This window comes from Strigops habroptila, chromosome Z (genome assembly GCF_004027225.2).
Source record: "Strigops habroptila isolate Jane chromosome Z, bStrHab1.2.pri, whole genome shotgun sequence".
NCBI classification, from domain to species: Eukaryota; Metazoa; Chordata; class Aves; order Psittaciformes; family Psittacidae; genus Strigops; species Strigops habroptila.
The window spans coordinates 11,305,183-11,329,708 of record NC_044302.2 but is presented as its reverse complement, the minus strand read 5'-3'; the positions used below and the strand labels follow the sequence as shown (position 1 = coordinate 11,329,708).

The 24,526-nt window shown below is 42.3% G+C and overlaps 1 protein-coding gene and 1 long non-coding RNA gene across 4 annotated transcripts; both read right to left on the bottom strand.

Annotated features, from left to right (window-relative positions):
- Positions 1-548: 548 nt before the first annotated feature.
- On the bottom strand, positions 549-9,807 carry LOC115619432 (fatty acyl-CoA hydrolase precursor, medium chain-like). Of its 2 annotated transcripts, none has more exons than XM_030511662.1 (13): positions 9,653-9,807; positions 8,657-8,861; positions 7,681-7,822; positions 7,111-7,244; positions 6,613-6,766; positions 5,610-5,711; positions 4,583-4,687; positions 3,804-3,944; positions 3,614-3,700; positions 2,465-2,612; positions 2,133-2,264; positions 1,748-1,820; positions 549-1,309 (listed from the first exon to the last, which is right to left on the bottom strand). In XM_030511662.1, exons 1-13 carry the CDS (start codon positions 9,723-9,725, stop codon positions 1,135-1,137), a joined length of 1,671 nt encoding a protein of 556 aa, XP_030367522.1. In that variant the 5' UTR covers positions 9,726-9,807; the 3' UTR covers positions 549-1,134. The 2 variants fall into 2 exon arrangements, with proteins under 2 accessions (XP_030367522.1, XP_030367523.1); XM_030511663.1 differs by having other exon boundaries at positions 8,657-8,849; positions 9,653-9,805.
- Positions 9,808-20,483: 10,676 nt separating this feature from the next.
- Positions 20,484-24,115, bottom strand: LOC115619431. 2 transcript variants are annotated; one of them, XR_003995013.1, is made up of 3 exons: positions 23,624-24,115; positions 22,608-22,755; positions 20,484-20,800 (listed from the first exon to the last, which is right to left on the bottom strand). It is a non-coding gene; the product is annotated as an uncharacterized LOC115619431 (long non-coding RNA). The 2 variants fall into 2 exon arrangements; XR_003995012.1 differs by lacking the exon at positions 23,624-24,115 and having other exon boundaries at positions 20,484-20,584; positions 20,730-20,800; positions 22,608-22,855.
- Positions 24,116-24,526: the final 411 nt, after the last annotated feature.

Genomic DNA, 24,526 nt, shown 5'->3' with positions numbered 1-24,526 from the left:
TTTTCACAGTTGTATAGATGGAATTATCTGCATTCAGTGTAACAGCTGACAATTTTCTTTTACTAACTCTGCTTTACTCCTCCGTGAACAGTACTTTCTTCAGCAACTAAGTCACAGTGAACAGCAGCTGAAGGCCAGAGTTAGGAAGACTGACAAAGCATGCTGCTCTGCATGCTTTGTAGAGCAGCAGGTCTTCCCTTTGTGAGCCCACGGACAATGCAGAGCTAACAACATGGAGTGATCAACATCATACTTTGCTCTCCCCTCTATCTCAGTGGGTGTCTTTCCTGCCAGCAGTGCCTCCTCCTTTCAGCCAATGACTTGTGAATTCTTTGCCAGGAAGGGTTGAAAAACAGATAATGACACCACAGAAAACCCTAGAGCCTTGAGACTCAGGTTCTGTGGAAAAAAAAAAAAAAAAAAAAGCTGGAAAATTCATATCTGAAACCTTTCAGGTTGGAGAAAGAAACTGAACACATTTCTGGCTTCTTGGGTGTGATTTCACCTCTTCAAATTAGCCTGTATCAGCTAAGTGAAAGAAAAGGAAGTTACAAAAAATCAAAAGCAACATTTATTTATAACACTTTACAAAACAAGAAAACAAGTAGAGATCTTCTGTCCTTGTTTGTGAGATGTCAAGCCCATCTGACTGATGTTTTTTTTGATGGATGCTGTGTTCCCTACAAGCTATTTCCAATTAAAGAAAGTGGAAAGAGGCTGTAAGAATGATATCTGACCATTCTTGTCTGGAACAAGAGGGGAATAAGTATATAACATATGTCTGACACGATATATTCCATATAGATAATTTTTTACAGATTTCAATGTCTGCCAATTTTTCCCTCATTCCCCCTTCTCACATGAGCATTATTCAGTTTGCATACCCACTAAGTAGATACGAAGGTCTTCTTGAGCCTGAAAGATTGTGGGGGTTTTCTGCTTGCTTCATTAAATAGTGATTTTTAGTCCCACAAACATTCCACATTTCCCTTGATTCTCTCCTTTCCCTGTGATCATGACAACAGATTACATAATAGTGAGTTAGAAGGTGATTATTAAATTCTACATCCTGACAAAATAAGTTTGTTAGACTTTACTTCAGATTTTGAAAGCAAACTGTACCCTCCACAACTCTTACAAATCTGTGTGTTCTCTCCTTTCATTCATCGTTTCTTTTGTGAGCTGTATCCAAAAATCCACTCTGTGTTCTTTCAATTTCTTTGCTGCCTTTTGTGTGAGGTCTATTTCCAGGTATCCTTCATCCAGATTGTACTGAGGCCAATGGACCAAGCCTTCTCCATTGGGATTTCTGGAAAGAACATAAAGAAAAGTTAGCTTTTCATTTCCTATCAGTTGTGCTCTGACTTCTCAGGTTGAGAGCGTTTCATAAAACTAACACAAGCTCAGATTATGTGGTTCTAGTACCTAACAGAGGGAGGCTTTTTATCAAAATGCTCATCAATGGAATAACAAAAGTTTACTAATTGCCATTACTTTTGGATCTAAAACTCCATTGCAGACGGAGTAACAGAGGTTTGGTTTTGTTTGGGTTTTTTTTATTTTTTTCCTTCTTTGGTCTGCAGGTTCATTTAAAAGATTTTCCCAAAATCATTAAGTATAGAAATAATTTGCTTCGGTATTTATCTCAAATTCTGCCACAGTTGTAGGAACCACAATGTAAGTATTGCTTCAGGCATATACTTCAGGCAGCACAGACAAAACTTGAGCTGTAATTAACAATTCTCACCCATTTCTAGCAAAGTTAGTCCAGTATCTCATAACAGTTCTGCTAAGTTTTTCTTCTTCTTCTGTAGCATGCCCTGCAAAGTGAGAGAGAAAACAGCAATATTAAAACCTGAATAATCAAAACAGTAGCACCTATATAAATTCCAACAGACCGTAATCAGTTCTACTCATTACTCCGAGCAATAGGAGTTCTACCTGAGCAGAGCTCTAGAAGAGGACTGCAGATGAACGATTGCATGAAAAGTGGCTACTACTAAAGACAGAAAATGTTCATGTTGAGTCCAGTGTTTCTAAGAGAAACATTTCTATTCTAAAGCCTCCCAGTAAGTAAAATGAATAATAATGATGTCTTAAAAGGAATACATTAAGAGGAATGGATACATCACCAGCTAAGAATGGCTTTCCAAAGACAAAGGCAATCTCATCTGAATGATCTGCTTTTACAAACTCTGGAATAACACCTGCCCCTGAACTTGGTCGATGTTGAAACTCATAGAAGTAGACTGGGTTGCCAGCATCTAGTAGAAAAGATACGGAAGAGCATTAGTGTGAGAGCTGAAAATACCTGTCACCAAAGATGATAAACTTTCATTAGAAGCAGTTTTGGCAAAATGAAAACACTATCAGTTTTTTGGATAATGAAGTGTGATATATACTGTCCAAAACACACCCCTGGCATTATATATTTCTTTTAATACATGCTGAATCAGAGACATACCTCTATGGTATCTAGCCACTTCAATGGATGAAAGAAGAAAAAAAGAATCTCCTAATGCATCAAGAAGGCCATCTCGTACTTCAGCAGGGTTTTTTGCATTCCCTGTGTATTCATGGTATATCCGATCAACAAATTCAGAAGTAACATCCTGAAATGAACGACAAAACCACTTCTTACAGTGATGATGAATATAATAAAGTTTAACAGCACTAACTGAGTGTGCCATCTGCACGTCCCTGGCTAAACCCCATACATTACCTACTTTCAGAGAAAATCCTCAACTGTGTCAGTGTGGCTCAGAGCTCAGAATCGGGAGTTACACAGCTACCAGTTACAGATGTTCTCAGGGAAAAGAGGTTTGCAAGATCTAAAGCTCAAACATCTTTAGGTAAACGTCAGTCAGTGATGCTGATAAATAGATACTGTAGCCTGTTCTCCCTTCTGTGGAAGTAACCCTCATAAGAAATCCTGTTGGCTTCCACAAAATTAATTTACTGCTGTAGACAGCCATAATTTACTCCCTTTTAGAACAAGCCTGGGCCCTTCCTTTCCAAGTTCATGATGGCTGGCTGTGACACTGAATGATCCATTGCAAGTACTGGCCACATTTATAAAATCCTTCTAACCTATTAATCTGCTTTTTGCTGTACTTAGTAGTTTCAGGAGAGCACAAAGGAACCGGAAAGCTGAGAGGTGATGTAAATTACAGGCAAGCAAAACCTCAAGTAAACCTGAACATAGGTCTCTCAGAGCCATTTTAAACATCTCAGGTTGTCCTTTCTGGTCTCCAGCTACTGCTTCAGAAGGGTGCGTTCTATAGATCTTGTGTCACACACGTCTTGGATAACTTAAGGTATCTGAAATGTCACAAGAGGCTTACGTTTAGGTACCTGAATCACTTCTGGATTTCCACAGAACTCCTTTTTAAAAAGAGGGGCACTTATGATAGAAATTTAGAGTGTATTTTCAATCACTAATGGCAACAGGAATACACTACAACTGCTGCCCAGTACTGCCCCATGGCAGGAAGCTGTCGAACAGCTTTGTTTGAGAGAAGTTTGTCTCTAAAATATACTCCTCCAGGACTATGAACATAAAACCAGACCAGTGAAGAAGCAGCACTGAGCTATTCTGAAAATGGTCTCTTACCTTAGATGATAATGCTAAGAAGGTCTGTAAAACTTGACGTGCAGCATCTTCATCCAGACCATCTGTGTAAGCAGGGAAGTTCATAATCTGCATGATACAGAGAATCCTATTCATTAGAAAATCTTATAATAACAAAATGATCTTACGTTAAGAAAATAATATATAAGTAACAACATTATCAGTCACTTACCCTAGGAATTATATATCCAAATTCACAGTTATTTACTCCTATTATATATGGGACTGCATTGATCTCTTTTTCAGACAGTAATTGCTCGGGACTCTTTGGAAAAAACACCCCATCTCTACACGCACTGATGAACATGGGAGGCTGGACAAAAAAAAGTAAAAAAAAAAGTAAAAAAAAGTAATTTTTTTACTGTAGTTCCAGAGAAAAACAAATTAAGTGCCAAGTGAAAATCTAATAATTAATAGTATTCAAGCCACCTCTAAATGTTCTCCAACAGATTTTCTGCAGAAGATTCAGTGAAGATTAGCATCATATTTTTAATGTTTGCAAAACATAGATGATGATGTCCAGTTCACATCTCTTCGTAGTTAGTTCCATGCGTGGAACAGTGGGGAAAAACCCCAACTTTTGTGTTGAAACTGCAAAGGAACATGGACTTCAGCATTGTGAGAAGAAATTTTAAGTAAGACATAATATAGTAACTAATTTTCAGGTTCTCCAGGAGAAACTGTTATATTTCCTGCACTCTTTTCCTCCCCCTGGTACAGCATGACAACAAAACACAGGTAGCTAAAAGTCCATGGAGAATGAAAGGGAAGCAACCTGTTCACATTTTCCAGGTAAGGTACAGCATAGCATAGCTGTCAAATCCTGAGAAGGTCAAGCAGGTCAGATATTACAGTCACTTCATGTTCTAATATTACAACAGCCAAATAACAGACTCTGTTACAATAAAATTTGAAATGCCATTTGAAAGCAAAAAGCGTAATTTCACCTACCAGTTTTAGCATTGCCTGTACTATCTCTTCTTCTGTTTTTTCTCTTAAGCATTCAACTATGGCAGCTGAACTGGGTTTTTCACAGCCAGAGGCAGTAGCAATGCTCTGCAATCGATAAAAACAAACACTTAGTCAAATACTTCCCACAGGAGACTCTATATGAAAGTGCGGCTGAGAGTCCAGCAGGGGGAAGTCTAAGCTTCTGGATAAGGATCATCGAGGCCAGACATGCTCCCCCTGCAGAGGTAGAGAGCAAGAAGCCCTCATAACCGTTCACACCTTGGGCTGAGCAGAAGGACAAAACACGACCCCAGAATATTCTGATACAGGAAGAGACCAAGAGAGTCATTCTGGTAAGTAACATGGGCTGAGAAGGCAAGATGACGTAGAGGAGTTAGAGTGATGCACAGTCGGAATACAACCATATAGACGGTAAAAAAGAGCACATTATACAATTATTGATGATGTCTTTTTGGTGGAATAACAGTTGTTGTTAGAGAAACAGAGCTCTTTACAATGTTGCCTCTTTTATATCTCAGATTATCATATCTGGGTTCCTGGAATTTGTTTTTTGTTGTTAATTAATAAAAAAAGAAAATTGAAGTCAGCTCTTCTTTTCAAATGTAAACAAATAGATAAATTCTTGTCTGTTTGCACACGAGAAGCACCAAATAGCAGGGAAAGAGAAGAATATTCGGAATCTGGTGCTGGTTTCCAGCCAAAAGTTATATCTCAACTTTTATTGAAGTCAGTATACGTTATAGTATTCCTTTAAATTTCACACTTCTTCCCTGCCTTCCCTCTTCGCTTCATTAGTCTTTTGCTTTCACTCAGACATATATGGATATTTGGGTATTTGACAAGCAAGGCATCATTAAACATGAGTTATTTGCACAGAAATACTGTCTTTAATGACTGTGGTTGTAGTTTCACAAGACAAAAATCCGTTTCTACATTTTGGAATAAACTGTTTAAGGTATGCAAAAATATCTGGGAAAATAATGAAAAGTACCACAAAAATACCCACTTGTGCTTTCTCCTCAGGATGGTCAGTGAAGAAAGCCGTGGCTGCAGTACCACTCTCTGAAATGGCCTTATGGAACAAGCCCTTTGCCAGGGGAGATAAGATCTGTAAAAAAACCAAGAACAAGCATTTCAAGCGTGACAAGCAGCATGTTCTGACCACTGACTTAAAATTTCAATATCAGGAACTGCCATTTAAAACATTTTGAAAACAAATGTCCTAAGGCTGTTATTCTGTAGCCTCTGATCATAGTTCAGCTATGCAAAGGGCTTTGGCAGCACTGTCAAGGATAAGAAGTTCATGCCTGCCTTCTGCTCTCCCATAGCAACTTGCTTCCAAGACCTCATGCAACTACACTGCAAGGCAGATATAGATCAAATATAACCGTGTCCAAGATAGTCTGGTTGTGCTACAGAAGAGGAATAAAAAACAATCAGCCAGAGGTCAGAAGCTTAAGAGCAGGGATTTTTATCACATGTTATCTCTGACCCGTGGTTTCATTATTTGACCTGTACCAAATTGTGAGTGACTGGATAAGAAGAAACTCTTGGCCAATGTGCTCAGTGTTGATATAAAAATTTTACATTATCGCTGGGTCACAAAGTACACATCTAGTTCAGCTATCATGACTATTCACCTCGTTTGCACAAGTGACTCTCAAAGCAACCAGGAAATGGGCAATACATCCCCTTACAGAACTTTTCTCAGGATAAATTTTTTGGGTTTTGGCAATGAAACCCTTCCCCCTCCGCCCCTGAATTTTATTTAGTAGATCAGAAGTCACATTTTGGGTCTGAACTACAAGATCTGGGTATGAAAATAACATTTTCATCAATCAGAAGCTGTATTATATTGTTCTTATATTATAGACCAAGGTGATGTGTCATTTCCTGTAAAAGCATCCCTTTTCTCTCGCTGGCTTTACATGCAGGTACTAAAAATGAAAGTGGATGGTGGTTTTCCCCCCTCCCCAAGTATTTAAAATTCAGTATTACCATGAACTTACAAGAGCAGAAACGCTGATTCCTCCTGCAGATTCTCCAGCGATAGTGACGGATCCTGGATCTCCTCCAAAATGCATGATATTTTCCTGAATCCACTGAAGAGCTGCTACTTGATCTAAATAGCCCCAGTTACCTCGGGCATGCTTATCTCCAGTGCTGCAGAGAAAGAACAGATTTGTTTTAAATACTCAATGCAAGAAAAGAGGCAGAGAAATTACAATCTGTGATATAAGAAATCAGCTGCCGATCTCTACACAGAGCTTTTCTACACAACTGAAAAATAAACGGCTCACAAAGCATTGAGATTAGAGGAGCAGACAGACAAACACAGACTTGGAAGCGCACCTGGGACTTATGAATTGTTCCCAACTGTTGCGTATGTAATTAAGAAATGCATAGTCTCTTTGCATAAGCAAGTATTCTGTATGTCTCTACACAGAGGCTCTCTGCACGCATGATTTTGGAAATCACATAGCAAAAAATGAGATAAAATATCTTACCTAAAATATCCAAGAATACCTAATCTGTACTGAATTGTTACAACTACCACGTTGTCAAAGGCTGCTAATGCTGAACCATCATATGATGAAGCTGCTCCAAGAGTTAATCCACCACCATGGATCCATACAAAGACCTGGAAAGACAAAATCAGAAAGAACCCAGTACAGATAAGAGCTGCCAGCGATAAAAACTAAGTATAAGCCAATATACAGTATTTTGTGCTATTGCACTCCTGACTCTTTCAGGTTTCATTTCACAAATGGTAGAAGTCTTTCGAATATGAGGCCTGCAGTCTTACAAAATGGCATTGATTAGTTACACTGTATCAGTGCCCCACAACTTGTCACAGATTATTTAGAAGAAATTGAGCATTACCTAGCTAAAATATCAATAACATTTTATTTGTAAAACAGGATTTTGTGCCTCTTAAATCTGAGCAAATATCTACTGGGGCAAAGCATGTAACTCGATCATCATTACCATACTGCACGTCTAAGTGTGCATATAGCACAGGTTGTAGGTTTGCTGTAAGGCAATTTTGCTAGAGGTCTTATAATGATTTTGCTTACAGGCAGCTTTTCCTGTTTTCCTGTAGAAATGGGTGTATACACATTTAGATATAGGCAATCTTCAGACACTTGCAGAATAACTTTTTCTTTTCTATTAGTAACATAGTCCGAAGCAAACTGTCCTTTTTCATCCTGTAGACACCTGAGTAAATGTAAAAATAACAAGCAACAGAAATAACTTCAACTTCAAAGCTATGAAGTGTAGCTTTTCTGTACTTCCACAACAAAATGCAAACCAGAAACCAGTCTGTGGTACATTTTAGATTGTTGGCAGCACAAAGTATAATTTTTTTTGTTTTTTTCACTTTCAATGTATTTTCGTCCTTTGACCTGACACTAAGGAGAGCCATAACAAAGAGACACAGTTTACGGCAGTACACAGCAACATGCAGATATAATTTTGCATGTTTCAAAATATTACAGAAAAATACCTGCAAATACACACAGCCTTAAATTACGTCAATGAAAACGCAAATTAATTATTTTACCTCTTCAGTAGCTTTTTATATTGTAATGGTAGGTATTAAGCTTGAGGCATTAAACAGGAGCAGTAGTACAAATGGAGTAAGACATTTACAATATAAACTAGAATTGGTCTGCCTTTCTTACGTGTCCTGTTAAGCATGTGACTCAGCATTTTTTAAATTCTAACTGTATTCCAACATATCCTCAGCTTCTTCCTGTTTCTGCTCCAAAGCTACACAGTTTATAAACATTGCTAAGTTCTGGCCAAAACAGAACATTATTGGCAAAGTGCCAGTGCATACTAGTTCATCACTGATGTCCAGTGGATAGCACTTTTTAATAAAAACAGCAGCTTATAAAGATGCCTTCAGAAACGCATTCATTGTAACAGCTGCAGGTGGCACCAAGGAATTTATCCTTGTGGATTTTCATTGCCCTGTACATCAGTGCCCTGGAATTGCATATAACATAAAACTATTAATAAAGATCAATGGTTTTGTCACTGTCTTACATTGGTGGGTAGGACGTGGCATCTCTGACACCTTTCCATGGCTCAGGTGGCTGGGGTTCCGAAAACCTCAGTGCTCCAACTGGGGGCTTAGCAAAAGGAACTCCCAAAAAGATGTTCACACTCTTCTCAGCTGCGTCTACTTTGAATTGGTACCCTCGGACTGTCCCATATTTGGTCACCACTTCTGGTTGCTCTACTTTTTGTTCTGGAGAATATGAGCACAAAATCACATAATCAGTCTATTCATAAATAACTGCCAGATTCCTAAGAGCTTTAGCTACTTTAGCTTAAGCAAACACACCTTTTGTTTGCTTCAACTATTAATTTCCACACATAAGGCTTCAACAAACTCTAATCAATATAGCTACCATTATTTCAGCCTTCGTTTTGATTGGTTTGCATATATGATCTATCTTGGGCATATTATATCATAGATATGTATTGTCTTACTACATATACACATTAATAATTGCATATAGATCTTAATTCTTCTTGATCCAGGTTGTTAGTTAAAAGTCCAATAGGTTGCTCTCATTAAGAAAAGGCATTTCTTTTTCAAGAAAAGATCTGTGAGCACACAGAATACATTCCAGATGCTTGATACAGTGTATACAGCTAAAAGAGAAAGCTTCTAACATACCGAAAACAATCTGGCATATTCAAATACTGTTAAGATTTAGGCAAGATTCATTTTAAGATGGAAGTTCTCAATACCAAATTACAAATGTGGATCAGTGATCTGCTGTGCCTCATCAGACAAGATTTTGGGACAAGAATTTGATTTTGCTATTTGCAAAAAAAGGCAAGTAAGACAAATGACTGAAAACAGATTACAGAAATAATTTAAGAACTCTTGCTATTCAGACTTCATTTCATTGCAGCGAGGTTGGGTGCCCAGCTCCTCCGATGAGGCTGGGGTTCCCTTAGGGGAGCAAGCTGCACCTCTGCTCTATTTCCTTACAGAAGGCAATGGAGAAAAACACTTCTGCAGCTTACCAGTAGCTACAAGCGCTGTGACCTGGATGGTGAGAATCAAGCACAGCAGCAACGCGTCCCTTCCAGTTGCCATCTTGCAAGCTAGTCACATGTTGCCGCCTCAGTCTGTTGCCTTATATACTCTGGTACATGGAACTGTTACGCAAGGCAAACACTGATTAGGAAAAGCAATACGCAAGCTGTGAGCCAAGCCAGCAGCAGGCAGCCAGAGCAACTGCCCTGCTCCTGAGGCACTCCTCCAGAGGGAATGCACCATGACCCGCCCGTGTGTGGCAACAGGGAGACTTCCTGCCTCATAGAGTGGCCCCACAAGTTTCATACCGGCTCCCTAGTGCTCCTCTCATTCACAAAACCTCTGGCATCAACTATGTGATTTAAAATGCTTTGAAAACAGTCTTCCATTACACCAGGAGACTCGTCCTGCTGCTGTAACACTGCAATTTTTCACAATAAAGCTAGGATTTCCTCATACCATACAGTGAAGAGATCAGGAAGGGAAGAGATAGCTGAATAGAAATAAAAGAGATTACCTACCCATGTTAACTAAGGGGTTGTGCTAGATTTAGGTAAGCTTTGGCCTCTGTACTCCTTTTTGTTTTTCTGGCAAGGCTCAGTAACTCTTGCCCCAGAAAGGCCATTTTGCAATTTTGCATCATGAGAATTCTCACTTGCCAGAGACAGCATTTCTATAGATTCATCTCCTGCTTGCACATTTGTTTTCAGCTAAGTGAGCTGTAAATACCTGCAGTCATTAAAGTAGTTCAGCCCCTATATTATGCACCTAGTAGTCCTGTGCGCTATGGCTGTGCTTGTGTACTTTACTCCAGATCTCCCTAAGTGTATCTGCACAGGTGTGATTTATAACCTCCATAGGTAAACCCCAGTCAACTTTAAACTGGACTGCTTACAGAGCAAATTGTTGGCAGGTGGATGTACACATTCAGTGGATGCTGAGTATCTTAAACACTTGCTTTGTTAATCAGGAGACTCCTGCCCTCTGTTTTGAGCTCTGTGCTGCTGCAGCCATGCTACTGTCCTGGGTTCACCTACAGCAGTCGTTTTTTCTCCTTCTTAGTAGCTGATGCAGTGCTGTGGTTTTGACTTTCAGCCTGGGAACAACGCTAACACCAGTGGTTTTAGTTGTTGCTAAATAATGTTTATTCCAACCAAGGAGTTTCTCAGTCTCATGCTCTGCCAGGGAGGAGGGGAAGCTGGGAGGAAGCAGAGACAGGACACCTGTCTAGCCAAAGGACCCAAACCAGCCAAAGGGGTATTCCATGCCACAGCACATTGTGCCCAGTATATAAACCGGGGGGAGTTACCCGGAAGGCCCAGATCACTGCTCGGGTCGGGCTGGGTATCGGTCGGCGGGTGGTGAGCAATTGTATCCTCTCCCCTTGTTATTTCCCTTATCGTTATTATCATTGGTGGTAGCAGTAGTGGTTTTGTATTATACCTTAGTCGCGGGACTGCTCTTATCTCAATCCGTGGGAGTTACATTCTTCTGATTCTGCTCCCCATCCCTCTGGGAGGTGGGAGAGGAAGAAGGAGGGGAGTGAGTGAGCAGCTGCGTGGTTCTGGGTTAACAGCTGTTAACAATGCTGATGCTGTGCTTTGCTACAAAGCAATGCTATGAACTCTGCCTGCTGCTTTCTCCTTTTGCTGTTAGAAGCTTTATCTCCATAAACAATTCCTTTTCTTTCCCTGATCTTTACTGATTTTACTGAACCCTGCCCTTCCTTGTCTGCTTTCTCTTTATCTTCCCCCTTCATTTACTACTCTATTTTCCAAGCCTTATTCTTCAATCTTCATTCTACTCACTACTTCTCTTCCAAGTACGCAATTCTACAAAATGTCTCAATCCATCTCCAATCTACTGTCCTAGGGAAGCAGCCATTCTAAAAATACTACCAGTGCAAACCAGTTTCTGCAAACTCTGCCAATTTTACTTACAGAAGGGTAATAAATTGGATTTTAGAACCCTATAGCCTTACCTGTAGATACTTGTACAGATCTGCAAGCATGACCTGTATGCTCTGCAAATGTGGAAACGCTTACTCTTATGAAACATCTCAAGTGGAGACAGTGCTGCATACCTGACACATAGAATCCTGTGTGGCGTTGCATTTTGATAACATTTTGCAGCTTACCCTCAAACAGTGAAAAATGCATAAATCACGGATAAATAAAAAAAACCAAAACCTGCCATATGATGACATTTGCCTCTTTATATTTTAGTGTACTGCTACCTTTCTTGATTTCAACAGCTGACAAATAGCGACAAATAGCACATTTAGAGCCTTATAATTGCATAAGAGCTCACCATTACATTTTGCCTCAAGTATGTATGACAGAAATGTTTAGAACTCTGCATTTAAAACAGGTCAGTTTGGTTTTTTACTTAGCCCCTGGTGAGTATTCAATAAAGCTATCGTGTATAAAACTTAGAGCTACAGTCTCTGAAGCTAGTGCTTGGACAGCTTTAACAGCCTGTCTCTTCAGCATGTGTTAATCTCACATTGGGATGTCTCTGGGATGATACAGAGTATCAGAGCACTCACCCCTAAGCAGGTAGGAGTAAAATATTTTGACATTTTCCAACGGAATTGATTTTTACCACTCTGCCTGTGCGTAAGAAGTCAGTTCCACTGCACTTCTCTGCATACACGTACAAGATAAGCTTATATTCTGTGCATATACATACAATGCTGCCTGTTTATCTCCTTTGAAAGGGAGTGGTACAGGACTCGGGGAGATTGTGTGCGCAATGAAAATCTATCAAGACTATTTTGAGATTGTATTCCCCTCACAAAACAGGTTAGCTAAAACAAGGGAGGAGGGGCAGATGTTTAGCAGGAGTTGCCACTTACTAAAACAGCATTGCGCTTACAGTCTAATCCTGCGTTCTGAGTTCCGAGTGGCAACAGAATTTGGGCAAAAAGACATAGGAAATCTCACCTTTTGTCCTCCAATAAGGTAATTCAGAAAGGGGCAGTTAGTTGCTGTAAGGCATTATTATCTATGAACAATCTTAAAATGTTCTGGAGATATAGAAGGGGGATGAAAAAAGTGGGGAACAGATGCCTAGTGTTCCTGTAGGATCTGTGGAGCTGCATAATGCTGCTGTGAGGTAGCAGTATGGTCAGAAATATGTCTGGGATGACTGGAGTGTCCTAGGACCCGGATATAGGAAAAAACCAAGACATAGCAGAGAAAGAAGCTCTTGACAACACTGACATGAAGTGCTTAAGACTTGTTCTTGACACTCCAAGTGCCAGTGAGCTATCGTGGTTTAAGCCCAGCTGGTAACTCGGAACCACGCAGCCGCTTGCTCACTCCCCCCACTTCTTCCTCCCCCACCTCCCAGAGGGATGGGGAGGAGAATCGGAAGAATGTAACTCCCACGGGTTGAGATAAGAGCAGTCCAGTAACTAAGGTATAATACAAACCCACTACTGCTACCACCAATGATAATAATGATAGGGGAAATAAAAGGGGAGAGGATACAATTGCTCACCACTCGCCAACCAATACCCAGCCCGACCCGAGCAGTGATCTGGGCTTGCCGGGTAACTCCTCCCTGGTTTATATACTCGGCATGACATGCTGTGGTGTGAAATACCCCTTTGGCCAGTTTGGGTCAAGTGTCCTGTCTCTGCTTCCTCCCAGCTTCCCCTCCTCCCTGGCAGAGCATGAGACGGAGAAAGTCCTTGGTCGTAATAAACATTACTTAGCAACAGCTAAAACCACTGGTGTTATCAGCATTGTTCCCAGGCTGAAAGTCAAAACCACAGCACTGCACCAGCTACTAAGAAGAAGAAAAAACGACTGCTGTAGATGAACCCAGGACAGTATCCACCTCTTATTCCATACCATTCATGTCATGCTCAGATCCCACATTTTTCAATATACCATTGCTTTTGTCTCATACATATATATATATATAGACCCACACCCCCACACAAAGAGAGAGATATCATTCCTTAGTCCATGGACCAATCCCTATAAAGTTGCTGAAATGATCCAGTTCGTGATGTCAGGCTCCATCTCTTCTAATAGTCTTTAAGGGCAGGAGGGACGGTGTGTAGTGTTGGGTTGTTGCCTGCTGATGATACCGCCAAACTCGTCTGGTCACTGCTGAGCTCGTCTGGTTTCCTCAAAATTCATTCTTTGTTGGGGTGATGGTCGGAGGGAAGTCAGGGTCAGTTGCTGGTGACCTGAAGATATCTAGCTGGTGGGCTATAAAAGTGTTATAGAGCAGGCAACAGTGTACAATTGAGTTCATTGGCTGTTTTCCCCCAAAATCAAATCCCCTTGAGGTACACATCGGAATTCCCCATCTTCCTGCATTACCCACGAAGTATATTCAGGTCCCTGAGCAAAAGCAGCCCCACGAGTGGGTTTGCCTTTACCTGAAGCAGGAATAACCCAGACTGTCTTCCCCAACAAATTCTTTATGTGCACCCCAGGAACTTTATCCCCCTCTACAGTACGTAAAAGTTCTGATTGGGCTGGGCCAGTCCTGTTGGCAGATCCCCTAGTGTTGACCAACCAGGTGGCTTTTGGTAAATGTGTATCCCAGTGTTTGGAAGTCCCACCACCCATTGCTCTCGGTGTAGTTTTTAACGGCCCATTGTGCCGTTCGATTTTCCCAGAGGCTGGTGCATGGTAGCGGATGTGCTATACCCACTCAATGCCATGCTCTTTGGCCCAAGTGTCTATGAGGTTGTTCCGGAAATGAGTCCCATTGTCTGACTCAATTCTCTTGGGGGTGCCGCGTCGCCACAAGACTTGTTTCTCAAGGCCCAGGATAGTGTTCCGGGCAGTGGCGTGGGGCACAGCGTATGTTTCCAACCATCCGGTGATTGCTTCCACCATGGTAAGCACATGGCGCTTGCCTTGGCGGGTCAGTGGGAGTGTGATATAGTCAATCTGCCAGGCCTCCCCATACTTGTACTTCAGCCATCGTCCTCCATACCAGAGAGGCTTTAACTGTTTGGCTTGCTTAATTGCAGCACGTTTCACATTCATGAATAACCTGGGCAATAGTGTCCATTGTTAAGTCCACCCCTCGATCACGAGCCCATCTATGTGTTGCACTTTGATGGCCTGAGGTGTCATGGGCCCACCGGGCTAAAAATAATTCACCCTTATGTTGCCAATCTAAGCCCATCTGAGCCACTTCAATCTTAGCAGCTTCATCCACTTGTTGGTTGTTCTGGTGTTCCTCAGTGGCCCGACTCTTGGGTACATGAGCATCTACGTGGCGTACCTTCACCACCGGGTTCTGCACCCGGGCAGCGATATCTTGCCACAGTGCAGCAGCCCGGATGGGTTTACCTCTGCGCTGCCAGTTGCTCTGCTTCCATTGCTTCAACCACCCCCACAGGGCATTTGCCACCATCCATGAGTCAGTATAGAGATAAAGTACTGGCCGTTTTTATCGTTCAGCGATGTCCAAGGCCAGCTGGATGCTTTCACCTATGCAGACTGACTCGATGCACCCTCTGCTTCAGCAGTTTCTGCAACTTGTCGCAGGGGACTCCACACAGCTGCCTTCCATCTCCGATGCTTTCCCACAATACGACAGGACCCATCAGTAAACAAGGCCTATTGCTTTTCACTCTCCGACAGTTCATTATATGGTGGGGCCTCTTCAGCACGCATCACCTCCTCTTCTGGTGACATCCCAAAATCTTTGCCCTCTGGCCAGTCCAGGATGACTTCTAGAATTCCTGGACGACTGGGGTTTCCTATTTGAGCTCGTTGTGTAATTATGCAGCCCACTTAGTCCATGTAGCATCGGTTGCATGATGTGTAGAGGAGACCCTGCCTTTGAACATCCAGCCCAGCACGGGCAACCGGGGTGCCAGGAGAACCTGTGCTTCAGTGCCAGTCACTTTTGAGGCAGCTCGAACCCCTTCATAGGCTACCAGGATCTCTTTTTCAGTGGGAGTGTAGCTGGCCTTAGATCCTCTATATCCCCGACTCCAAAAGCCAAGGCGTTGACCTCGAGTCTCCCCTGGAGCTTTCTGCCAGAGGCTCCAGGTAGGACCTTTCTCCCTGGCTGCGGTATAGAGCACATTTTTCACATCTGGCCTGGTCCGGACTGGTCCAAGGGCTACTGCGTGAACTATTTCTCATTTAATTTGTTCAAAGGCTTGTTGTTGCTCAGGGCCCCCTTTGAAATCATTCTTCTTCCGGGTGACGTCATAGAGAGGGCTTACAATCAGACTGTAATTTGGGATGTGCATTCTCCAGAACCCCACAACACCTCAGAAAGCTTGTGTTTCTTTCTTGTTAGTTGGTGGAGACATTGCTGTTATCTTGTTGATCACATCTGTGGGGATCTGGCAACGTCTATCTTGCCATTTTATTCCCAAAAATTGAATCTCCTGTGCAGGTCCCTTGACCTTACTCCGTTTTATGGCAAAACCGGCCTTCAGCAGCATTTGGATTATCTTCCTCCCTTTCTCAAAAACTACTTGCACTGTATCACCCCACACAATAACGTCATCGATGTATTGCAGGTGTTCTGGAGCTTGCCCCTGTTCCAGTGCACAATGGATCAATCCATGGCAGATGGTAGGGCTGTGGTTCCACCCCTGGGGCAGTCGGTTCCAAGTGCGAACCCTCCAAGTGAAAGCGAACTGTGGCCTGCACTCTGCTGCCAAACAGATTGAGAAAAACGCATTGGCGATATCAATTGTGGCATCCCACTTGGCTGCCTTTGACTCCAATCCATACTGAAGCTCTAGCTTGTCTGGTATGGCAGCACTCAATGGTGGTGTGACTTCATTCAGGCCACGATAGTCTACTGTTAGTCTCCACTCTCCGTAAGACTTTTGCACTGGCCATATGGGGCTATTAAAGGGTGAGCGGGTCCTGCTGATCACTCCTTGGTTCTCCAGTCTCGGATCAGCTTATGGATGGGAATCAGGGAGTCTCGGTTGGTGCGATATTGCCGCCGGTGCACTGCTGTGGTCGCAATTGGCACTTGTTGTTCTTCGACCTTCAGCAACCCCACAACAGAAGGATCCTCTGAGAGACCGGGCAAGGTGGACAGATGCTTAATTTCCTCTGTCTCCAAGGCAGTGATACCAAAAGCCCATCGGTACCCTTTTGGGTCTTTGAAGTACCCTCTCCTGAGATAGTCTATGCCAAGGATGCATGGAGCCCCTGGACTGGTCACAATGGGGTGCTTTTGCCCCTCCTTCCCAATCAGGCTGATTTCAGCCTCCAGTACAGTCAACTCTTGGGATCCTCCTGTCACTCCAGAAATATAAATGCGTTCCACTCCTTGATACTTTGATGGCATCAGGGTACACTGTGCATCGGTATCTACTAGAGCCTTATACATATGTGGGACTGATGTGCCAGGCCATCTGATCCACACAGTCCAGTAAACCTGATTATCCCTCTCCTCCACCTTGCTGGAGGCAGGGCCCCTCTAATAGTGATCACAAGATTGTCCACTTCTGCCTTGTAGAAAGGGATTAGTATTCCTTATCGCAGGAGCTGGAGTAAAATCAGCTCTTCCACTCCATCTGGGAAACTGCTCACCAGAGACTGAAGCAGCAACTTTCATGGGAGGATCACCCTTGACCATTGTTCTCCTCTTCAGTTGCTCTAGAACTGAGGTAGGTTTTCCGTCCCACTTTCTCATGTCTTCTCCATGATCCCGCAGGTAAAACCATAGGGTGGCCCGTGGCGTGTACCTCCTATATTTTCTCTCTCGAGCAGTAGGGCGCCTTCTGTTAGTAGCTGAGACATGGGTTGGTACGCGTGGGGAACTGGATAGATCGGATAAATCGTCCCTCAATTGTTTGAAGTCCTGGGACAGTTTTTCCACAGCTGAAATGATGGAAGGGATGAGATTGTCTTCGAACTCTTGGAGCTGATGAGTCAGTTCATCCCATTGGGGATGCTAGGACATTCCAGGTCACTAATGCCAATGAGTGGGCATATGATGATGGTGCACTCTGTGCAAGTTTCCGCCACATGGCTCTTGTACATTCAACTTCATCTGGATCTACGGATGCGTTCCTGGCATCCAGCCTATGATAGATCATCTCTAGAATGGCTGATTCCCTCAGGGACTGGATGCCTCTCTCTATTGTGGGCCAGTAGGCTGAGCGACTCATAACATCGTCCTTGTAGGGAAACCTTTCCTTCACAGCTGCCAAGAGCCGCCTCCAAAGGCTGAGGGCTCGCTTCTCTCTTGCAATCGCTTTGTCAATTCCTCCTTCCCTAGCAAGTGATCCCAGCTGCTTGGCTTCCCTACCTTCTAGTTTGTGACCGTCAGCCCCGTTGTCCCAGCATCGGAGCAACCAGGTGACAATGTGCCTCCCTGGAAGATGGGTGAAATCTTTTCGCATATTCCACAGCTCGGACCACATCTGGGGTCAAGAAGTCACCTCTTCTTCTTCTTCCTCTTCCTCTGATCCACACAGGAGTAACTCTTGTCCAGATGCTGTCCCCTGTAGTAACTGCATTGGGACTTCATCTTTCTTCGCTGCAGGGGTTGCTCTTTGTGCCTCTTGTTTGCTTTTCCTCTTGCTTACAGGGGCAACCGATATTGTCACAAATTGGCCATTTGGTTTAGCTGCAGTGTCTATCACTGTGGTTGGAGTGGCTGCAGTGTCTGTTGCCGGGGCTGGTGCAGCTGCTGTGCTTGGGGGTTGAGTAACACCAACAGCTGCATTGTCTGTAGCTGTCGGAGTTTGAGTAGCTGCTGTACTTGTCGCTGGAGTTGGTGTAGCTGCGGTGCTGGGAGTAGCTGCGTTGTCTGTTGCTGTCAGGGTTTGAGTACCTGCTGTGCTTGGAGTTGGAGTAGCTGCATTTTCTGTTGTGGTCAGAGTTTGAGCAACTGCTGTGCTTCTCACTGGGGTTGGTGTAGCTGCTGTACTTGGAGTAGCTGCGTTGTCTGCTGTGGTCAGGCTTTGAGCAAATGCTGTGCTTGTCACTTGGGTTCGTGTAGCTGCGGTGCTTGGAGCTGGAGTAGCTGCATTGTCTGTTGCTTTGCCATCAGATCCAGAGACATTTTTTTCCCTTTGAAGGTGCTGGATAGTGTTGAGCAGGGCTCTGTAGGCGTACGCCAAGCCCCAGCACGTTGCCATGATTTGTCCCTCTCTGGTATAACCAGGACGACAGCACACCTCATTTAAGTGTTTTACTAGTTTTTCCGGATTTTTCACTGTGTTCAGTGGTGAAGTTCCAAAGCACTGGAGGGGCCCACTGGCCTAGATACTTGCCCATACTCTCCCAAACACCCTGCCACCCATGACTGTCCAGCCTCAGGGAAAATCTCTTGGTGGTCCTCCTATATCGTCGTCTAACCCTAGACCAGATCAAAGAACTGTCGTGCTGTAAGCCCAGCCGGTAATTCGGAACCACGCAGCCGCTCGCTCACTCCCCCCCCTTTCTTCCTCCCCCCGCCCCTCAAGGGGTGAGGACGAGAATCGGAAGAATGTAACTCCCACGGGTTGAGAGAAAAGCAGTTCAGTAACTAAGCTATAATACGAAACCACTACTACTACCACCAATGATAATAACGATAAGGGAAATAACAAGAGGAGAGGATATAATTACTCACCACCCACCGACCGATACCCAGCCCGACCCCAGCATCAATCTGGGCCTCCCAGGTGACTCCCGCCCAGTTTATACACTGGGCATGAAGTGCCATGGTATGGAACACCCCGTTTGGCCAGTTTGGGTCAGGTGTCCTGTCTCTGCTTCCTCCCAGCTTCCCCTCCTCCCTGGCAGAGCGTGAGACGGAGAAAGTACTTGGTCGGAGTAAACATTACTTAGCGACAACTAAACCCACCAGTGTTATCAGCGTTGTTCCCAGGCTGAAAGTCAAAACCACAGCACTGCACCAGCTACTAAGAAGGAGAAAAATGACTGCTGTAGCTGAACCCAGGACAGCTGGTCAGGACACTGCAATAATTCTGGTACAAATCAATCTCTTTCCACTGCTAGTAATGAAGGCCTGTGACCTAGTGCAAACAGAGAATCTGGAACTGACTGATGGCACAGAGAACAGCCTGGAGCACAATATGGAGCACCATGGAAAAGATAGGAAGTGTATAATTAATGTTACCATCATTGATCGTTCTAGGGGAGTTACTGCTGAATTTAAAAGGAAAAAAAGTGTGGGTAGTAGAGACCGTTTCTCACTTTTCTACCATTTGAGAGAAGTCTTAATTCCAGCACTACTCTCACAGATTGTGTATAACAACAGTCAGAAATATACTAACTCTGTTGTAAAACCAACCTACAAAGGAGAGCATTCTTTAGTTCCTTTTTTTTTTTTCTCCCCACATAGGACATTTCCGTATCTAAACCAAACCAAAACTTCTGTACCATCGCTGATACGCTTGACATCAAAAGACAGTTTTACTTGCAAATTGGGTCTTTATTGATTTCACTTCATTAAAACAAGGTTGCTGCTACATTCTGTCTTCAGTCATGGGGAAATGATAGAAAAACCTGAGCAGTGGGGAAATCTGGTACCCGTATTTAATAAGTGAGGCTTCTGTTGTAGACAAATCCAGGAAAAAAGTAAAGGATCACAAAGGGGAAAGAGATCAATTGGAATTATTACAGTCAATAATTGCAAATATGACAACTGTCAAGAAAAGGTAAAAAGAAACATAATTTTACGCACAAAATGACTTTAAGTAATTTCTTTTACTGTCCTCACAGTTTGCATATTATATGCATGTTTAGACAATAAATTATAACTCTGAAATAACTTTCTTGTTTTCCATTCTTTTGTTATTTGTCTTTTCAAACACCACCTTTCTCCAGAAAAACCTACCTTCTTTTCTTTCAACCTTCCGGTTTTCCTTAGGTTTAGATTCATGTGTAAGTATTCTTCATTTAGGTTCTACGATGGCCAATCAAACAAACCCTCCATTAGGATTTCTGTAAACAACAAGAAAGAAAGAGTGATGCCCTTTTCGGTCACAGGGGAATTCATAGAAGTTAAGACTGAAATCAGCCAAACAGCTAACTCACTATGGAGTCAGCACAAACCAGTAATGTGTGTCATGAATCTCACGATTCTTACCCGTTTTGAACAAGTTAACCCAGTACTTCATTAGAGTCTGCTAAGGTTCTTTTCTTCCTCTGTAGCTTCACCTGAGACACAAAATACACAATAATTACTATGTGTGCCAGAAGTCAAAATGTTGCTGCTACAAAAGCAGCATTCAACTCTGTGAGTATTTTGTATCAACTTTCGGATTACAACAGAGGCACTGTACTTGTAATATGTAAGTAATGCAGCAATTATCCACAGAATTCTATGTATGAATGAGATTTGCATAGTTATCCTTATTCTACAAATGGGGGAATTGGGGTACAAGGACATAAGGTGATTTGCCTGTAGGTTTTCAGGAAACCAGAAGCAGAACCAAAAAAAGAACCCATGCTTCCTGAGTCCCATTAAAAGGCATGGGAATGGTTTACTCAAGGAATGGGCCACACGGTTTGCTTTCATAGTGTTGTGGGCCTGAAATTCTCCCTATTATTCAGAGCATGACTAGGCAAAAAATTCTTCATTCTCATAGAAGACAAGGTCATTCCATGTCTTATCACTTCAAGAAAATTAATTTAAATAAAGTTACGCATATGCCCACTGTATCAGCTAGGTGAAAAGAATTTTAGTCACAGTGTGTTATTAGTTATAAACGCATCTCAATACATCAATAAAAATATTTGCTATTTTAATGCTCTCAGTAAATTCAGGCAAATAAAAAAAGAACTACGTAGTGTTTTCTAGTGTAGGGTAACATAAGTAAAAAAGTAAATATAAAATACAAACAAAATCAAAAGGCTCTAGTAACAGATTAACAAATGCTTTTACAACATAGTTGGATTGCTCCAAAGTTCAGTGGAGTAAAAGGAAATACTTTCATTTATGGAGGCTGTGAAACAGACTGTGAACTACTGCGCAAATGACAAAAATAAAAGCAGAAAAAAATGGTGAATTCGCTTAAAATAAGTAGAATTTCTGTGTTTCTTTGTCAAAATAAGAGCTGCTCCTCATTTGTTTCACGGGAAAGAAAATACTCCATCCCAAATGCTATTGTTTTAGGCATATGCAATGAAAGCAAATTGCTGGATTCATAATCTTCCTGAGGATGTGGCATCTTATATCTAATTGTTCAATGATTGGCATATCCATTTAGGAGTGTAGCAACACGGGGTTCTGCCTGAAGGAACCGGAACTTCCAGAATCCCATGAAAATGCCCAAACTGACAAGGCAAAGGCAATTTTGGGAGTACACCCTTAATCCTTGCTCGATGGACAGTCCCGTTTTAAAAAAAAAAAATGCTGAAATGTTAATTGAGTCAGGGGCAAAATACCTTTCAACCTCACCATTAGATCTCATGCAGAAAATGAAACACTAGAGCTCCAAGCCTTGCTCTAATCAACGCAACTGGAACACTACCTGCAAGTGAGACCAAGAACCCCAGTCTCACCCCAGGAAAACGTACAGAAAACAAATTAACGTCAAATTATTTTCCAGTTCTGGGTATTTTGGCATGGCTTGTCTACACTTAAATACCAGAAAGTCTCCAGAATACAGGGCTGCTGACTTCGCATGCAGCAGAAGGCCAAAGGACAAATTCCAGGTTGCTTTAGCATGTTTTAATTTTTAAGCCTGTATACTTCACTTAGCAAACAACATCTACCTGTGTTATCACACTCTGCTCTCAATATATTGTGACTATGAGGACAAGTGGAAGACTCTAGTACAAAGATAAAGGAGCACATACACTTGCTTCACACAAGCCTGCAGACCCATATCACTCTTCACCCTCACGTTCCCAGGGCGAATCTCAAGAAGGGCTGCCTACTCATGACTGGATTTTCGTCTACATCATTTGATCCAGCATGTAGTAAGAAGTCTGAATATCCTACTGGTGTTCATTAGCTCACCCCCGCGATAATTTGATGCTTTAATGTGTGGTAAGGCAATTGCTGCATCCCCTAGCAACTCCAGAAATCAGTCCCGTAGTTCAGCTGGCACACCTGTGTTTCCTAGATGTTCATCCACTGTCACAGGCAGAAACTCTGATGGTACGTCCTAAGAGAAAATTTTAGGAAACAAGAAACAAACAGAAAAATTATCACTCTGTGAATTAGCAGCTACAAATGTCGTCTTTAAAACTTCAGAGATTCCGCAAAGGCACAGAACTCCAGGGTAGCACCCATGCTGATGGGAAACCATGATGGTAAATACAATCTGTTCAGGCGTTTTGGGAAGGGGGAAACCCAAACAAACCAAAACCACCAAAAACCAAACCAAACAAACCACCTAAGGTCAACTTTGCAACAGATTTATGTGGGATAAAATGCTACAGGAATCAACAAAGATCCAGCAACTTCTCCTATTACCTTTGGCTTCTGTTTTCTTCAGAAGAGAGATGGGAATTAAAAAAGCAATTTCCCTGAGTCCTTGAAAGATTTATGGAGTATTAGCCTTCAGGCCAAGACCAATGGGCTCTCCAAACACAGCCTATGTTTTTAGTGTTAGAATTTGCTGCTTGAAAGATACATTTCCAAACTAGGAGTGCAAGTAGTAATTTATTTAATTACTTTAAAAGTTGCATTTAATTTAATACAAACATATTGAAAAATCCTGCCTTGAAACCCATCAACCAGGAGATTAACCATCAGATACCATAAGATTAGAGACACTATTTGTAGTAAGCCTACATACAAATACATAAGATAAAAATGCTGGTTCAGAGGTTTAGAAGCAAAAAGGCATCTTCCCAAATCCCAGGCCTGACTCGTTCCTATTTCTGTGCAAGTCCTGTCTTAGTAACACTATGACTAAGACATAGTCGTATAACAAGCAGCAAATTAGAGAACACCAAACATCACAAATCTTTCATATGCATTAAAAAGAAATCTCACTTCTCCAATTAGATTAGTGCAAGAGTACTTACCAACTTTGGCAGTAAAAACTCTAAAGTTGAAGTGATTGATTTTTCATCCATTTCCTTCAAACCTGTCATTTTTGATGCCTGCACAGACAAAACCCAATGTTATTAGTCCCGTTCAACTTTTCCAATATTTTTAACATTGGAACTGCATCACTCTACTTTATTCACACTACTGGTGTTGGTGTTTATTTTTGAAGCATCAAATCATATGCAAAAATGCAGTACAACGTAGCAGCTGTCTTGAAAAGCTTTTCTTTGTGCCAGTCAAGGTTTCCTTGGTGAAGGTTTCCACATAAACCACACGTACATAGTAGTTTATCCTTAAATCAACACACATCGTTATGAAACTTGTTAGACAGCATTAGGGCAGTATTGAAGCAAAAACCTTTTGTCCCAAAGCCTTGTTTTCATTCTGGTGGGCAGTCACTGGCAGCTTCTCTGTCTCTAGTCCAATTATTGTCTATTCCAAAATAGTTCTTTATCCCTTCTTGAATAAAATTAGGCCTCCTGCGTTTTCAGAATTAAAGGGGAGATTAAATTTGTAAAGGGGAGATTAAATTTGAGGGTCAGGCTGTATCTTCTCTATAAGCAGAGATGAAAGCAGAGATAAATAGAAACTTTGCTCTGAGATAGTTCGTAAGTCATATTTAAAGTATCAGCAGATGTGTAAACAGGTCCCGCTGGAGACAAACTCAATGGGGCCCAATTCCCTGCAGTCAGAAGCACACCTGAGGTAATGACCATACCCCAATGTAAGTATTTTTTTCCAGCTGCAACACCTTTTGAAACAGCAAGTCTCAGCCCCTTCCAAATCCTCTTTTTTTTCCTGTCAGCCACTGGGGGAAACTGCTGCCTTCCTGCTGAGGAACATGCTTACATCAAACCCGTGACCAGCACTTGTTGCAG

Coding starts and splice junctions, on each gene's coding strand:
- LOC115619432 (XM_030511662.1), bottom strand. CDS start 9,725: ATGGCAACTGGAAGGGACGCGTTGCTGCTGTGCTTGATTCTCACCATC. Junction 8,862..9,652: donor CACAGCGCTTGTAGCTACTG/GTAAGCTGCAGA, acceptor CATATTCTCCAG/AACAAAAAGTAGAGCAACCA. Junction 5,712..6,612: donor GAATCAGCGTTTCTGCTCTT/GTAAGTTCATGG, acceptor GTTTTTTTACAG/ATCTTATCTCCCCTGGCAAA.